The 19,403-nt window shown below is 33.8% G+C and overlaps 1 protein-coding gene and 1 long non-coding RNA gene across 2 annotated transcripts; both read right to left on the reverse strand.

Annotated features, from left to right (window-relative positions):
- Positions 1-5,127: 5,127 nt before the first annotated feature.
- Positions 5,128-5,905, reverse strand: LOC138361062 (uncharacterized). The gene is made up of 2 exons (XM_069320538.1): positions 5,732-5,905; positions 5,128-5,472 (listed from the first exon to the last, which is right to left on the reverse strand). The coding sequence occupies exons 1-2, from the start codon at positions 5,828-5,830 to the stop codon at positions 5,248-5,250; spliced, it is 324 nt and encodes a 107-aa protein (XP_069176639.1). The 5' UTR covers positions 5,831-5,905; the 3' UTR covers positions 5,128-5,247.
- A 3,375-nt stretch (positions 5,906-9,280) lies between these two features.
- LOC138361061 (uncharacterized) lies at positions 9,281-10,127 on the reverse strand. Its single transcript, XR_011226770.1, has 3 exons — positions 10,034-10,127; positions 9,659-9,888; positions 9,281-9,453 (listed from the first exon to the last, which is right to left on the reverse strand). It is a non-coding gene; the product is annotated as an uncharacterized lncRNA (long non-coding RNA).
- Positions 10,128-19,403: the final 9,276 nt, after the last annotated feature.

Genomic DNA, 19,403 nt, shown 5'->3' on the forward strand with positions numbered 1-19,403 from the left:
ATAACGGCTTTTCCCAAACCTCTCTCTCGCCAGAATTATACTGACATGTGAATATCTTTGGCAGTTGATGAATCCTAAATATAAATAATAAATAAATAAATGTTTATTTAGGTAAGGTACATCCATACAAGAAATTTTTACAAAGATTGGTGGACTTATAGATAGATTCATACATTGCATAACTGCATGGCATAACTGGCAATCCCCTCACAGTGTTCAAGTGAGAACTGGATAAGCACCTCCAAAGGATACCCAAGTATGCCAAGTATGCTGCCCTGAGGAACACCAATGTTGATGGGTAGGGTGGGAGAAATTGAATTATTCACAGAAACATACTGGAGCCTGTCAGTGAGGTACGTAGGATTTGAGGTATTGCAGGGGATACAAGACACTGATCACTGGTCTCCCATTTGGTCCTCATTGCTTTATCTTACTATTATTGAATGTCAATAACCGTATTATGCAATTTCAATTTCTTCTATTGCTTTCTTTATTATGCACCCCATACCCATCCCGTGGGCCGTGGTGTAAAGGATTACAGAGGCACATAATCGGTTCAGGACCTGAACCCTCTAGTTCGTTTAGCTAAGCAAATAACAATGTTTGACGCTAGTTACAAAATTATTAATGTTGTATACACATGTACACACACACTCATACATACATACATATATATATATATATATATATATATATATATATATATATATATATATATATATATATATATATATATATATATATATATATATATATATATATATATATATATATATATATATATATATATATATATATATATATATATATATGTATATAACCTGTGCTGCCAAATGTCACAACAGTGCCAAAGGTCATGTATGGTTTAGTTTCTAGTGCGTGTGTGTGTGTTACGTCTGAAGTCTTCTTGGTTTTATGCGTAACTGTGGCGGTTCAGCGAGGGGGTTATATGCTGCTTGTAAGGTTGGCGTTCGATTCCCCCCCTCTGATGAACACCATTCACTTCGTTTTCATATCACATCAGATTATGTAAATTTACTAACATTTATATCACGTTCACGTGAAAACCCACGGAAGATTTTCGCGCCAAAGGAAACCGGAAATGACATCATAGCAGGTGCAAGCCATCCAAAGGAACATATATATATATACATATATATATATATATATATATATATATATATATATATATATATATATATATATATATATATATATATATATATAATTATACCAGTATAATCTAATAATATATACTGGTCTAATAAAATAATTAGACCAGTTAATACTCTCACTCGTTGTGTTAGGATATGTTAGCTTGATAAAACTGACTGTTCATTGTTGAGAAATGTGTTAACAAACAATATATCTGACTTATCAAGACTGTAGCTTGCTTAGCAAAAGGAACTTTTTTTAAATTTGGGTTCAGTTTAACTACCGCTCAAGGGATGAGTAATTGGGGCATAATAAAGGAACTAAGCTGATAAAATGAAAGATGGGAAAACAACATTAGAAAGATAAACTCGAGAGACGTTTTCATGTTAACCCGAAAATTATTTGAGGAGCAAGACAGACTGCGGGTCAAGCAATTGGTCTTTATGCTATCGTGATGGGGGATCAGCCATTACACGTGTTAATGACTCTTGTATAGTTGTGTAGTTAAGGACATCAGGGTAAAGGGGTAATGGGCATTGTGGTTGATTGTTCTACCTGGGAATCCTCCACTGTTTTATATCTTATGTATGTATGTATGTACTAACCTAGTTGTGGTTGCAAGGGTTGAACTTTGGCTCTTTGGTCCCGCCACTTGAATACATACACTTGAATACATACACTTTCCATACACTTGAAACTGTGTATGGAATCAGCCTCCACCACATTACTGCCTAAAGCATTCCATTTATTAACTACTCTGACACTGAAAAGTTCTTTCTATAATCTCTCTGTGGCTCATTTGGGTACTCAGCTTCCACCTGTGTCCCCTTGTGCGTGTACCACATGTGTTAAATAAATGTATGTATGTATGTATATATGTACGTATGTATGTATGTATGTATGTATGTATGTATGTATGTATGTATGTATGTATGTATGTATGTATGTATGTATGTATGTATGTATGTATGTATGTATGTATGTATGTATGTGTGTATGTATGTAAGGAGAGAGAGAGAGGGAGAGAGAAAGAGAGAGAGAGAGAGAGAGAGAGAGAGAGAGAGAGAGAGAGAGAGAGAGAGAGAGAGAGAGAGAGAGAGAGAGAGAGAGAGAGAGAGAGAGAGAGAGAGAGAGAGAGAGAGAGAGAGAGAGAGAGAGAGAGAGAGAGAGAGAGAGAGAGAGAGAGAGAGAGAGAGAGAGAGAGAGAGAGAGAGAGAGAGAGAGAGAGAGAGAGAGAGAGAGAGAGAGAGAGAAAGAGATGAAGATCGAGACAGAGAAATAGATATAGACAGAGTCAGGGAGAGAATGTTAGACACAGAGACGTATAGATAAGGATATGCAAAGTCAGTGAGAGAATGACAGAGATAGAGCGAGGAAAGAGACAGAGAGATAGGCTGACACAGAGAATGTCAGAAACGAGGAGAGGCAGAGACAGAGGGACAGGGACAGACGGACAGGGCCAGAGGAGGGACGGGGGAACAGAGGGGGAGCAGTGGGACAGGGAGGGAGACAGGGACAGAGAGGGGGACATGGACAGAGACAGAGACAGAGGGACAGGGTCAGAGAGGGGGACCGGGGGACAGAGGGAGGAGAGGGGGGCAGGAGACCAAGAGAGAGGGGACAGAGGAGAGACAGGGACAAGGGGACAGAGATGGATAGGGGGACTGGAGGAAAGGGAGGGGGACAGATGATGGACAGCGGACAGAAAGAGTGGGCAGGGGGACAGAGAGGTACAGGGGACAGAGAGATGGACAGGGGGACATAGAGGAACAGGGGGACAGAGAGTGACAGGGGGACAGAGAGAGGAACAGGAGGACAGAGAAGAACAGGGGGACAGAGAGAGACAGGGGGGACAGAGACAGGGACAATGGGATAGAGAGGGACAGGGGGACAGAGAGATGGAAAGGGGGGACAGGGGGACAGAGAGGGGGACAGAGAGGGGGAAAGGGATCTGGGACAGAGGACAGAAAATGTGGGCAAGGGGACAAAGTGAGGGACAGGGGACAAAGATGGACAGGGGGACAAAGATGGACAAGGGGGACAGGGGGGACAGGAGGAAAGGGGGGAGATGTATGAGGGGAAATGTTTGCGGAAGATGGAGAAGGGGTATTTAGAACGGTAAGTTAGAGAGGGGGCAACTAAGGCCCATCATTGAAAAACAAATGAGCATCATTGCAATAGCAGGAGCCACGCACATATTTAGCCTGCGTTGTTGAGACATTGTCAATTAAGCGGTGTCCAATAGCAGTATCTTCGGTATTTAAGCGTTACCTTAAAAAATACTGGAAATATTGAAAGCTATTAATCCAGATATTAATCCCCTTGTGCAACGCACACAAGAGGCAACAGCTTCTAGCTCTACAAGCCGCAATATAAAATAGAGAATAGGCGATTGTTTTCACTCACAGTGTAATAAACCCACGGACCCACCCACCCGCTGAAGCCGTAAATGCCAAGACATTACTTCCGTTTAAAATTAAGCCGGAATAATCCTCAGGTATGTGGAGGATGTGGGAGGCCTTTGATCAACCACCGACTTCCTGCCCCGTCGACGGGGCCATCAGCCCTCAGTGTGCCCTCAGCCAAAATAATGTGAAACATGTATGTGGGTGTATTAAATATTTTAATTTATTATTTCCAAGATTTAGCTGTTAGCTCTTGGACCCCGCCTTTCTAAGCGTCGGTTGTCTAATGTACCGACTCTCGGCCTCTTTTCCTCCATCATATCTAAACAACATATATTTTTATCTAACACACTCACACATCCCCAAGATGCAGCCTTTAGCAGCTTCCTGACTTTCAGGTTCCTATTTACTGCAAGGTGAATAGAGGCATTAGTGTGTGTATGTTTGTGTCTGTGTGTGTGTGTGTGTACGTGTGTGTGTTTGTGTGTATACTCACCTAGTTGTGGTTGCGGGGGGTTGAGCTCTGGCTCTTTGGTCCCACCTCTCAACTGGCAATCAACTGATGTACAGAATCCTGAGCCTACTGGGCTCTATCATATCTGCATTTGAAACTGTGTATGGAGTCAGCCTCCACCACATCACTGCCTAATGCATTCCATCTATTAACTACTCTGACACTGAAAAAGTTCTTTCTAACATCCTAGTGGTTCATTTGGGTACTAAGTTTCCACCTGTGTCCCCTTGTTCGCCTACCACCCGTGTTAAACAGTTTATCTTTATGTACCCTATCAATTGCATTTCTCGCAGCCTGTCCTCGTAACTCATGCCTCTTAGTCCTGGGACTAGCCTATTGGCATACCACTAAACTTTTTCAAGCTTCGTCTTGTGCTTTTTTTTTTTTTTTTTTTTTTTTGAGATATATACAAGAGTTGTTATATTCTTGTACAGCCTAGTACTAAGTATATGGTGTTTGGCTAGATAAGAGTAAAACTGCTTGTAGATTAGTTTTTCAAAAAATGTTGACAAGTTAGGCAGGATTGATATAGGTCTGTAGTTGTTAACATCTGTGAGATCACCACATTTGTGTACAGGGGTAACTCGCTTTTTTTAGGATAACTGGAAAGGTTTGGAGTTCAAGTGACCTGTTGAAGAGCATGAGAATTCTTTGGAGACAATTCCTAACCTATACTTCTTCTCAAGGTCATGTTTTTTATTAATGGGTTTAAGTATTCCCTTTGTAAGCAAGGGATTGTTAAGCCTTTTGGTTATGCTTACAAAAAAGTCACAGGACAGACATTATCAGCAGCAGTTATAAAATTGTCAATAGCAGTTTCATTGTGCAGCCTAAAACTTAACTCCCTTGACTCTAGAGGTATATATATTAGGTTTAGGTTAGGTTTTTTTAATTAAACCAGCCAGGATGAGTGAAGCCATGAAGGGCGTTTTTATTAATCAAAACACCCAAATGTTGGGTGCTTCAGGTGTTGTTCCTCTTGGATGATCTTGTACCTCTCTGTCTCACACCTGTAAGAATGACTGATATGGTTAAGGGGGAAACAAAGTGCAGGCAAGGCAATGGAGGCCAGTAGTAATCTTAGGGCTAGGATAATTAGAAATTAGAGAAATTAAGTAAGAGAAATTAGCAAGAGAAATCAGGTAAAATTTATTATACTTAACTTTTGTATCATCAGTTTAGTAGTAAATCTTCATCTTCATCATCATCATCTTCACTGTCACAAAGCTCCAGGTAGGGCTCGGAAACATCAACATCCTCTTCCTGGTATCCAAATAAACGCTTTGCATCACTCAGCTTGTCAGAACACAACTTTTGCCCTTGCTTCAAAAGAGCCAAGATTCCACTCTTATTTTTGGTTGATAGGTGCTTCTCTTCAATAGTGTACTTGTTAGGATCCTGTAATATATAGACTATTTAATGGGGTTTAAGACATTTACAAATTTCCCTGAAAATACTAAAGAAATTAGAATAAGTAAATAAAGTTTTCGGTAAAAGTTCAAATATATGTAAAACACACCAGTACAGTATATGAAAACCATGGAATTGTCTACCTGTCAAAGTTGTAAATAGCAAGACTTTACTCAAGTATAAAATTCTGCTGGATAAATGTTTATGAAGAACTGAATTGCAACACACATTTAGGCTGTTAGCTTACCTTGCTTAGATATGAAGGAAAAATTCCACATAACAACTCTTCAGTATGTTCGGTTAAAATCTCTCTCTTATTCTTGTAATATGCGAGATAATGCAGCATTTCTTGAACAGTGTGTTGTTGCTCTTCTCTGGATCTCTTCTGAAGCTCCACATCTTCTACTGCCTTCTTTTTTTGAGCAAGGGACACTAATAAAAGAGGAAAATTATATTTACTGCAAGTAAACTACAACTCAATTTAATGTAATTACAGTTTAGGTACTTGCATTATACATACTATACATAGTTTATTGTGCAGTATCAACCTGATAAAAACCTACGGATTATGATACTGCACCTATTTTACAAACAGTAGTGATGATATTTTACTTCAAAAATAAGTAAAGCTTATCCATTATGCATGCTAAATGTTAGTTATCTTGATAAGGCCGAATTGTAACCCCTGATAAAATGAGATGTAGTTACATACCATTTTGGCTATGATGAGGCAATAAATTGTGCCATGGCAGGATACCTTCTATTGCATCCTTTTCACTGAGAATTTCAGAGTTTTCACTATTGTAGATTTTTATGAAGCCTTGAAGCTTTTTCCTATCACACTCATTTCTGTGCCGGAGTGAAGAGCGCATTTTACTGGATGCTGCAAATAAAGTTTTTTGGCTGAAAGTTTTAAAGTTGTTAAAAAAATTTCCTCATCATTTACCTACATAGAAATTATAGACAAGAGCTAAATAGAAATTGCTTCAGAGTTAACAAAGAAATAGTAAGCCTACCTGCATCAGTGGCAATCAGATTTTTGCGATGCCTGATAGAGTCTGCAACTGCCTCGATAGAATATTTTATGTTCTTCGAGGTTGTTCCAGTGTTTAACTCTAACTCCTTACAAATCATTTGTAGGTCAGATCGCCATTCTTGAATCAATGACTTTTGAACATCAAGTTTGTCGATCTCATTTGAAACTGTTATTTCCGTCTCTCTGGCCTATTTGAAAATATAATAAATTTAATGAACAAATCACATTAACCGTGATGAGTGGTTCGAACCTATGGGCTTGGCATTCCCAGATGCTTGCTGTAGTTGAATGCGCCACAACATGGTCAAAAGAATTGCAACCTAGGGTACTAATGAACCCACAATTCAATTTTTGTTAGTTATGCACCCCCATACCCATTCCATGGGCGGTTGTGCATGCAGTTTCCCATGTACTTGGTCTGTGTCCTCCAGTAGTTTTACCTCTGATGGCCCTTTCAATACACATAGAATTCATATTATTGTGATATATCAATACATGGAGAAAGACATTGAAATGGGGGCATCAAAGGCAGAACTACTGAATGACAGAGACCGAGTTCATGGGGGAATTGTGTGAAACCTGGTTTGGCTTCAGTGGAAGCCTTGGGATCCTTGTGGGTGCAGTAGTACTCCAAGTTGCAATTCATCTGACCATGTCGTGGCGTAGTGAACTAGAGCATGCATCTGAGAGCACTCAGTGCATGGGGTTCAAACCCTCATCACAGTTCCCGTGATATATCACGATACTGTGATTTCTCTGTGAACACATTTGATATATCTCGGAATCATACATTTAGGTTAATTAAATACTATATACTTTATACAAATTAACCTTATTGATATATTGAAAAAGTTCAAGCAGTTAATTCAAGGAAATGGTCGCTAATTTATAATGGAAAATATATGTAGTACATGATCTGAACACATAACTAACCTATAAATGCATTATAATACCTTTCACATATAAATGCATTATAATAAGTTTCAAAATAAATACAAATAAATAAAATAAATATATATTATTTTTAGTACCTTTCTGAGTCGAGTAACTAATGCACGAGCCAGTCCATCAATTTTTCGATGGTTCCAAAAGACTGCACCCTCTGTGAGTTCTTCTGTTCTTTCTGAGAAAAATATTTATAGCAATGAACATCTTGAAGAGCATAGATTAATAAGTTTCATAACATACCTTTACTCACCACGACCAACTCAAGTTTGACCAATATGTTTTCATTCTTTTATTGATTATTTGAGGGAGTTGATACTTATTGAATACTGAATACAAATCGCATTATACTGATTACAGGGCAGGTAAAATAATAAAAAACTTGATCAGATGAACCATATAAACAAATACCAGCTTTCAGCATGTTTTTAGTTGTAGAGTTGTATCGTGAGAGGTATGCAAACACTTGCTCTGCCTCTTCCCCTAAAGTCATGCCACTTCCTTCTTGCCACCGCCCTCCATACAATACCTTTAACATAAAAGTATACAGTAAAAAAAAATTCAAATTATTGTACAAAAATTAAAAGCCTCCTACTATATTAAATGATACGTATATCATTAATCTTAAACAATCAGAAATCTTAAATTTTTTTACACAAACTGTACTTATTATATTTAATGTAATGTATACATTACATTAAATTTAATTAGTATACATAAATGTATACATTAGTATACATAAATGTAATGTTATATTTTTATTTACCTGACAATACCAAGCATGTCCTTTTGCATGTAGGACTCCTAAAAATGGCTTTGCTTGACCAATGTGAAAATGTGATTGTTTCTGAGCCACAGTTAAGGCCCATGGCCAATATTTGCAAATTATGTCTTGACAAATAAACTTTACGTATTTGAAATACATAATTTGCAAATAGTGGGCATAACTGTACAGCTCTCCTTGATACATATTCAAGGTGTGGAGGATAATACCATGTCGACAGGAGGCCATGCTGATTCCTGTTTCATCCAAACTTTGGAATGAAAGAGGCTTATTTTGAGCAGCTTTCCATGTAGACACTCCACACGTGTGCTTACTCTGTTAAACAAAAATATTTATAGTAACTAAATAACCAGTTGGTGAGCATGATTATAATTATGTAGGACGGGTAGAAGGTAGAGATTATTTTGTGCGATAGGCATTGTTGTTGCACATAAGAATTTCTATGGGTTATATTTCCTTATTCAATATATATAAACTATAATGAAAAAATACAAAAATGGCCACCATATGTTATAGTCGCCAAACAGTTATTAGGTAAAATTGAAGGTTTCTCAATATATAATAAAACTCACCTTAGTTTTCAAGCTCTGAATAGTGCCAACATGAGCTTGAACATCTTCATCTTTGCTGAAGATAATATCAGAATAATAGGGGTTTCTGATACCTCTGCAATGATAATTCAGAAATAATTATTTATTGTCTGTAACCACTATAATATTAAACAATGGGTAATGGGGTATCAAAAAATGTTTTATATGAAGAATTCTGATGCACTGCTAAATTTTACATAAAACAAAAATTTACATGGTGTTAGATAAATAAAATGATGATATGGATGCAATTGAAAGGCAAACTATAAAGACATACTCAGTTAAAAAATATGTCATATGACAATGTATATTTATATGTGCATACTTTATTTATAAGAACATTAATTTGAAGACAATATAATTCATTATAATATAGTGTGTGTAGAGAACAAAAGAATACTATACATTAAGTATCTGTAAAGCACATTTTATTACCTCCCAACTTTGTTGTAACGATACAGCTTCTTGTTGCCATCAATATGTACTGCTAAAGGGGTTTTATCACAAGCAGGACACTCATTGTCAGCTTCTCCTCTAATTTTTCTCAGCTCATATTGCTGGAATCGCCATTCGAAGAACACTCTCTTCGAAGTTATATAATTAATGGGTCCAATCTAGGAATAGAATTTTTTAGATGGTGACATTTAAAATGCATATTATGACATAAGATAAATAAACAAAAAAAGCATTCCATTTTGTGTTTGAACAAAATTAAAAACTAATTATTAATAAATGAATATACATTACTACAAAATTTTTATAATTTTTGTATTGAAATATAAAACTGAAAATATTAAGAATAACGGTATCAAAACATACACGCCCACGAGAAGCACCAAAGGATTCCAGTGCAGTGACTAATGCCCGAAATGATGTTCCGGGACAATTTCTTTTTATATGGTGCCATGATTCAAGCAGACTGGTGCTGTAGAATGTGCTGCTCTTTCCTAATGATGAATAGAAACCAGACTTGTGCATGGTCTTGCCTAGTTGTTGATGCTCATATCCACAGTGGCATGTATAGATTGGAGTATAGAGGTCATACCTTCCTGTAGTTTAAAATACAGTGCATGGCGACTTGCTAAAATAGTGATGTAAAAATTAACATTTATAGCAACAAAAATTTCAAAATGTATTGTGATTCAGGAATATCCGGTAATGGAAATAAAAGGGTAAATTTTAAAGTTTATTTACCCATTATAGTGATGAAGATGCAGAGATTGCTGGAGCTTGAAATTTTAAACTTGCAATCTGTGCAGTTGGGGCAAGAATTTGGTGGTTGGGCTGGTACAACAGGTTCTGGTAACAAAGAAAAGGAAGACAGTTTGACAAAATGAGTTTTGTGGAAAAGAATTTCAGACTGAATATTTCATTGTTTCTTGATTGTACAAAATATTGACATTATTCTCCAGATAATGACTGAGAAATTCACAGAAGAGAAACAATCAGACGATTAAATCAATCTATAAAACCAAGTGTCAGGTTTAAACTTTAAGACTTCTCCAAATGTTGTAATGACTGAAATGAAACATTTATTCATTTTATTTTGTTATACCAAGATAATCGTAGCTCTAGACTGGGATTGGGAAGTAGAAGTAATCTCGGAACAAAGTACGGATTTTATACAGGTATCGTATACTTACTCCAGTGAAAGATATTTCCTTCAGGGCACACAGTTTGTGTCGGGTCTAATGGCTCATAAAAGCCATTTTTCCAATATAATCTGTGGTGGAAAGGCATGAGAAAATGTTGCATTTGGTCACAAATGTGACACAAAAATGCAAAACAGTCTTCACATTTGATGCTTGCCTCACAATTTGTACATTGTACACAAACTTTACCTGATGAAAAAAGGGGTAATTATTTATACTAATTTTAAATACTGTATACCTAACATTTTAAACAATCTGAAGTCTAAATGTATTAATAGAGTGTCATTAATTTGCATATGATGCTTATTATACAGTATAACCTTAATGAACACAGCAATATTTAATTTACCTTTATCTGGAACACCCAACTCAGACAATGTCCAATCGAACAGCATTGCCCTGCTTTCTCCCCAATTAATCTCTGCATTTTTTCTTCTTTTTTGCCAGTCAGAAACACTTGGCTGAGAATCTTTAATTTGTTCAAGTTCTGCAGCAAGTACTTTGAAATATGGAATTACAAATTAGTAAGAAAAATTTGTAAGTGAAAGGAATGATTAGTATAATATGTTAAACAAAATTTCATAGGCATTAAGCACAATTTTGGTACATAATATTTATGACGTGTGTCCATTAAATAAACCCTCATTTAAATACCAACAAATGATGTTGGGACATACCAACATCAAATGATTCCAAAGTTTCTTCACCAGCTGCCAAATAACTTTGAGTGTACGTTCTGCCACTAGTAGAATAGCCCGCATTTTGAATGTGTGGTGGTGAAAGTATAGCAGGCAGAATGTCTGGGTGGCACATTTGAAGATTTAAGCATGGTACATAATTGCAAATTGTATACAAGTATTAATATTTTCAGACAAATCTCAAGATATTACTATAACTAACTTTATGCTACCAAGTTGTTCAGTGTTATAGTAATTTAATCTCCATAATTGTCTAGCATACACTTAAAAATAGGCAACAAATATTATTGGAAAGTACACAAATAACAGCTGTAGAAATATTGTTAAAAAAATAATAGAAGATTACCATCAGATTGGGGTGCAGCTGGTCTTTGTTTTGAATTAATGTGTGATACATCCTGTATGTTATCTTTTTTCTGTTTCTTGTTTGTCACCTTTATTGAGTTTGGTTCCTCCACGTTTAAGAGTCTCTTCAAGTACTCATTTCTTTGTATCATTGCAGCACGTGCTTTCTGGTACTCACGTTCAAGATGTTCTCTAGTCATCACTGCTATTCTCCGGTGAAATTCTGAAGAGAAAATAATAGTGTTCGAAGGAAAAGTACAAGAACAAAACAAGAAAATTATGCTTATGCAAAATTATGCTACAATGTACCTATTAATAATCTTAAAATTTGCTACAAATTACCTACTTATAATTATGTGTTAAATTATGGACTTTCCCATAATGATATGCATGTTAGTGGCATTACCTATACTGCCTACCTGGAGCCCCCTAGAGAGATAGTGACACAAGTTAAGGTAATCCCTTTAGTAAGGTGCTGGGTCAACATAAATAAGCTATAACTAATAAGGACACAAATCAATATGTTCATTTAACAGTGGTATTAACATTTATATAAATATAGCTAAGAATAAGTTTTTACAAGTGTAACAAAGTGAAAGAAATGTATGAAAATTTTGATGATATATTAAAATGCTCATTGATTGAACTTGTCTTCCTATATATAAAGTATAAAAATAGTAAACACAGTACCATTATTGTTGTCTGTAGTTATTTTTGGAACATCTGGTATGTACAGCATACTGTCAAAATCCGATGATCTATCTGAAAAATAGATTGGTAGCGTAAATATTTGAATTCATTGCATAGCCTTTTATACAAACAAAAAAGAAAAATTGTACAGAAAAGCTAACACAACATTATAACACCTTTCTGTGGTACTTTCTATGGTACAAAAGAAAACAAACCTTAATTATAAAGAAAAATAAACTGACAGAAGAACTATGAATACTGCTGAAAATACTTTCCACAAAATATCTGAACCAAGGGATAGTACCCCGAGATTTGAAATATGAAAATTTCACCCTTACAGTATTTAAAAAAAAAGGAGAAAGAGTTAAGCACAAAACTAATGTCCGATCAGCTAGGTATAACACATCTGCAAGCTCATGGCGAAAATCCTAAGGGAGGGAATCATTTACCATCTTTCAGTGAACAATCTTATTCAATCGACACACCATGGTCTTCTTAAAAACAGATGCTACCTTATAAACCTCCTCACTTTTGGGACATGGTAACATGGTACTCAGATAAAGGGTTTCCGGTGGATGTATTTCGCATAATATTGCATTTTAAGCAAGTTTTCTTGCATTTTGTTTCGTACGGTTTTTCATCGAATTTAGCAATATTTTGACGTTTATCATCCCCTTTTCCTTCATGTGATTTAAACAAAATATCATCGAATTAGGCAATATTTTGCCGTTTTCCACGTTTTCGTGAATTTTCCGTTCATGGGTATTAATTCATATATATACGATAAAAATGATGCAAACACATAATTGATTAGATAATAACCTTAAATACTTCATTTTCAATCATCTATTTGTTTCTCGTTAAAATACTGAGTAAGATGTTGAAAAGGGGAGAAGTTCGGGTTTTATTGCATATATCGACGTTTCAGCCGGATTAGAGCGGTTTTACGTGTACATCTTCCCTCGTTAATATAAACGGAAAATCAAGAACATTATAGTTAATTCTAATGAAAACACATTGTTTTTTATCATTTGTATTGGAAACAACATTGTCATATGTCTTTTCTTGGATCTAAATAATACGAAACCTCGCTCTATGATTTGAAGTTAAAATCCTCAAATATGGTTATATAGTGACTTTTTTCACGTTTTTCATGTAGTTTGATATTACGTAAATATATTCATTTTTACCAATATTTCGATACTATTTCCTGTAGTATCACGATATGTGATTTGGCCTTCAAATCTCAGAATTTCGCATAATATTGCATTTTAAGCAAGTTTTCTTGCATTTTGTTTCGTACGAAAAATCATCGAATATAGCAATATTTTGACGTTTATCATCTCCTTTTCCTTCATGTGATTTAAACAAAATATCATCGAATTAGGCAATATTTTGCCGTTTTCCACGTTTTTGTGAATTTTCAGTCCATGGGTTTTAATTCATATATATACGATAAAAATGATGCAAACACATAATTGATTAGATAATAACCTTAAATACTTCATTTTGAATCATCTACTTTGTTTCACGTTAAAATACTGAGTAAGATATTGAAAAGGGGAGAAGTTCGGTTTTTATTGCATATATCGACGTTTCAGCCGGATTAGAGCGGTTTTACGTGTACATCTTCCATCGTTAATATAAACGGAAAATCAAGAACATTATAGTTAATTCTAATGAAAACACATTGTTTTTTATCATTTGTATTGGAAACAACATTGTCATATGTCTTTTCTTGGAACTAAATAATACGAAACCTCGCTCTATGATTTGAAGTTAAAATCCTCAAATATGGTTATATAGTGACTTTTTTCACGTTTTTCATGTAGTTTGATATTACGTAAATATATTCATTTTTACCAATATTTCGATACTATTTCATGTAGTATCACGATATGTTATTTGGCCTTCAAATCTCAGAATTTCGCATAATATTGCATTTTAAGCAAGTTTTCTTGCATTTTGTTTCGTACGAAAAATCATCGAATATAGCAATATTTTAACGTTTATCATCTCCTTTTCCTTCATGTGATTTAAACAAAATATCATCGAATTAGGCAATATTTTGCCGTTTTCCACGTTTTTGTGAACTTTCCGTCCATTGTTATTAATTCATATATATATACGATAAAAATGATGCAAACACATAATTGATTAGATAATAACCTTAAATACTTCATTTTCAATCATCTATTTGTTTCTCGTTAAAATACTGAGTAAGATATTGAAAAGGGGAGAAGTTCGGTTTTTATTGCATATATCGACGTTTCAGCCGGATTAGAGCGGTTTTACGTGTACATCTTCCATCGTTAATATAAACGGAAAATCAAGAACATTATAGTTAATTCTAATGAAAACACATTGTTTTTTATCATTTGTATTGGAAACAACATTGTCATATGTCTTTTCTTGGATCTAAATAATACGAAACGTCGCTCTATGATTTGAAGTTAAAATCCTCAAATATGGTTATATAGTGACTTTTCACGTTTCTCATGTAGTTTGATATTACGTAAATATATTCATTTTTACCAATATTTCGATACTATTTCATGTAGTATCACGATATGTGATTTGGCCTTCAAATCTCAGAATTTCGCATAATATTGCATTTTAAGCAAGTTTTCTTGCATTTTGCTTCGTACGAAAAATCATCGAATTTAGCAATATTTTAACGTTTATCATCTCCTTTTCCTTCATGTGATTTAAACAAAATATCATCGAATTAGGCAATATTTTGCCGTTTTCCACGTTTTGTGAATTTTCCGTCCATGGGTATTAATTCATATATATATACGATAAAAATGGTGCAAACACATAATTGATTAGATAATAACCTTAAATACTTCATTTTGAATCATCTATTTGTTTCACGTTAAAATACTGAGTAAGATATTGAAAAGGGGAGAAGTTCGGTTTTTATTGCATATATCGACGATTCAGCCGGATTAGAGCGGTTTTACGTGTACATCTTCCATCGTTAATATAAACGGAAAATCAAGAACATTATAGTTAATTCTAATGAAAACACATTGTTTTTTATCATTTGTATTGGAAACAACATTGTCATATGTCTTTTCTTGGAACTAAATAATACGAAACCTCGCTCTATGATTTGAAGTTAAAATCCTCAAATATGGTTATATAGTGACTTTTTTCACATTTTTCAATTAGTTTGATATTACGTAAATATATTCATTTTTACCAATATTTCGATACTATTTCATGTAGTATCACGATATGTGATTTGGCCTTCAAATCTCAGAATTTCGCATAATATTGCATTTTAAGCAAGTTTTCTTGCATTTTGTTTCGTACGAAAAATCATCGAATATAGCAATATTTTGACGTTTATCATCTCCTTTTCCTTCATGTGATTTAAACAAAATATCATCGAATTAGGCAATATTTTGCCGTTTTCCACGTTTTTGTGAATTTTCAGTCCATGGGTTTTAATTCATATATATACGATAAAAATGATGCAAACACATAATTGATTAGATAATAACCTTAAGAACTTCATTTTCAATCATCTATTTGTTTCTCGTTAAAATACTGAGTAAGATATTGAAAAGGGGAGAAGTTCGGTTTTTATTGCATATATCGACGTTTCAGCCGGATTAGAGCGGTTTTACGTGTACATCTTCCATCGTTAATATAAACGGAAAATCAAGAACATTATAGTTAATTCTAATGAAAACACATTGTTTTTTATCATTTGTATTGGAAACAACATTGTCATATGTCTTTTCTTGGATCTAAATAATACGAAACGTCGCTCTATGATTTGAAGTTAAAATCCTCAAATATGGTTATATAGTGACTTTTTTCACGTTTCTCATGTAGTTTGATATTACGTAAATATATTCATTTTTACCAATATTTCGATACTATTTCATGTAGTATCACGATATGTGATTTGGCCTTCAAATCTCAGAATTTCGCATAATATTGCATTTTAAGCAAGTTTTCTTGCATTTTGTTTCGTACGGTTTTTCATCGAATTTAGCAATATTTTGACGTTTATCATCCCCTTTTCCTTCATGTGATTTAAACAAAATATCATCGAATTAGGCAATATTTTGCCGTTTTCCACGTTTTCGTGAATTTTCCGTTCATGGGTATTAATTCATATATATACGATAAAAATGATGCAAACACATAATTGATTAGATAATAACCTTAAATACTTCATTTTCAATCATCTATTTGTTTCTCGTTAAAATACTGAGAAAGATGTTGAAAAGGGGAGAAGTTCGGGTTTTATTGCATATATCGACGTTTCAGCCGGATTAGAGCGGTTTTACGTGTACATCTTCCCTCGTTAATATAAACGGAAAATCAAGAACATTATAGTTAATTCTAATGAAAACACATTGTTTTTTATCATTTGTATTGGAAACAACATTGTCATATGTCTTTTCTTGGATCTAAATAATACGAAACGTCGCTCTATGATTTGAAGTTAAAATCCTCAAATATGGTTATATAGTGACTTTTTTCACGTTTCTCATGTAGTTTGATATTACGTAAATATATTCATTTTTACCAATATTTCGATACTATTTCATGTAGTATCACGATATGTGATTTGGCCTTCAAATCTCAGAATTTCGCATAATATTGCATTTTAAGCAAGTTTTCTTGCATTTTGTTTCGTACGGTAATTTCATCGAATTTAGCAATATTTTGACGTTTATCATCCCCTTTTCCTTCATGTGATTTAAACAAAATATCATCGAATTAGGCAATATTTTGCCGTTTTCCACGTTTTCGTGAATTTTCCGTTCATGGGTATTAATTCATATATATACGATAAAAATGATGCAAACACATAATTGATTAGATAATAACGTTAAATACTTCATTTTCAATCATCTATTTGTTTCTCGTTAAAATACTGAGAAAGATGTTGAAAAGGGGAGAAGTTCGGGTTTTATTGCATATATCGACGTTTCAGCCGGATTAGAGCGGTTTTACGTGTACATCTTCCCTCGTTAATATAAACGGAAAATCAAGAACATTATAGTTAATTCTAATGAAAACACATTGTTTTTTATCATTTGTATTGGAAACAACATTGTCATATGTCTTTTCTTGGATCTAAATAATACGAAACCTCGCTCTATGATTTGAAGTTAAAATCCTCAAATATGGTTATATAGTGACTTTTTTCACGTTTTTCATGTAGTTTGATATTACGTAAATATATTCATTTTTACCAATATTTCGATACTATTTCCTGTAGTATCACGATATGTGATTTGGCCTTCAAATCTCAGAATTTCGCATAATATTGCATTTTAAGCAAGTTTTCTTGCATTTTGTTTCGTACGAAAAATCATCGAATATAGCAATATTTTGACGTTTATCATCTCCTTTTCCTTCATGTGATTTAAACAAAATATCATCGAATTAGGCAATATTTTGCCGTTTTCCACGTTTTTGTGAATTTTCAGTCCATGGTTATTAATTCATATATATACGATAAAAATGATGCAAACACATAATTGATTAGATAATAACCTTAAATACTTCATTTTGAATCATCTATTTGTTTCACGTTAAAATACTGAGTAAGATATTGAAAAGGGGAGAAGTTCGGTTTTTATTGCATATATCGACGTTTCAGCCGGATTAGAGCGGTTTTACGTGTACATCTTCCATCGTTAATATAAACGGAAAATCAAGAACATTATAGTTAATTCTAATGAAAACACATTGTTTTTTATCATTTGTATTGGAAACAACATTGTACATATGTCTTTTCTTGGAACTAAATAATACGAAACCACGCTCTATGATTTGAAGTTAAAATCCTCAAATATGGTTATATAGTGACTTTTTTCACAGTTTTTCATGTAGTTTGATATTACGTAAATATATTCATTTTTACCAATATTTCGATACTATTTCATGTAGTATCACGATATGTGATTTGGCCTTCAAATCTCAGAATTTCGCATAATATTGCATTTTAAGCAAGTTTTCTTGCATTTTGTTTCGTACGAAAAATCATCGAATATAGCAATATTTTGAACGTTTATCATCTCCTTTTCCTTCATGTGATTTAAACAAAATATCATCGAATTAGGCAATATTTTGCCGTTTTCCACGTTTTTGTGAACTTTCCGTCCATTGGTTATTAATTCATATATATATACGATAAAAATTATGCAAACACATAATTGATTAGATAATAACCTTAAATACTTCATTTTCAATCATCTATTTGTTTCTCGTTAAAATACTGAGTAAGATATTGAAAAGGGGAGAAGTTCGGTTTTTATTGCATATATCGACGTTTCAGCCGGATTAGAGCGGTTTTACGTGTACATCTTCCATCGTTAATATAAACGGAAAATCAAGAACATTATAGTTAATTCTAATGAAAACACATTGTTTTTTATCATTTGTATTGGAAACAACATTGTCATATGTCTTTTCTTGGATCTAAATAATACGAAACGTCGCTCTATGATTTGAAGTTAAAATCCTCAAATATGGTTATATAGTGACTTTTTCACGTTTCTCATGTAGTTTGATATTACGTAAATATATTCATTTTTACCAATATTTCGATACTATTTCATGTAGTATCACGATATGTGATTTGGCCTTCAAATCTCAGAATTTCGCATAATATTGCATTTTAAGCAAGTTTTCTTGCATTTTGCTTCGTACGAAAAATCATCGAATTTAGCAATATTTTGAACGTTTATCATCTCCTTTTCCTTCATGTGATTTAAACAAAATATCATCGAATTAGGCAATATTTTGCCGTTTTCCACGTTTTGTGAATTTTCCGTCCATGGGTATTAATTCATATATATACGATAAAAATGATGCAAACACATAATTGATTAGATAATAACCTTAAATACTTCATTTTGAATCATCTATTTGTTTCACGTTAAAATACTGAGTAAGATATTGAAAAGGGGAGAAGTTCGGTTTTTATTGCATATATCGACGATTCAGCCGGATTAGAGCGGTTTTACGTGTACATCTTCCATCGTTAATATAAACGGAAAATCAAGAACATTATAGTTAATTCTAATGAAAACACATTGTTTTTTTATCATTTGTATTGGAAACAACATTGTCATATGTCTTTTCTTGGAACTAAATAATACGAAACCTCGCTCTATGATTTGAAGTTAAAATCCTCAAATA

The sequence above is a fragment of the Procambarus clarkii genome, unplaced genomic scaffold (genome assembly GCF_040958095.1).
Source record: "Procambarus clarkii isolate CNS0578487 unplaced genomic scaffold, FALCON_Pclarkii_2.0 HiC_scaffold_159, whole genome shotgun sequence".
In the NCBI taxonomy this organism is placed as follows: domain Eukaryota; kingdom Metazoa; phylum Arthropoda; class Malacostraca; order Decapoda; family Cambaridae; genus Procambarus; species Procambarus clarkii.

Bases quoted from the DNA above. Each gene is read 5' to 3' on its own strand.
- LOC138361062 (XM_069320538.1), bottom strand. From the start codon at position 5,830: ATGCTGCATTATCTCGCATATTACAAGAATAAGAGAGAGATTTTAACC. The intron at 5,473-5,731 runs GTAAGCTAACAG...TATATATTACAG, and splicing joins TTCCTTCATATCTAAGCAAG to GATCCTAACAAGTACACTAT.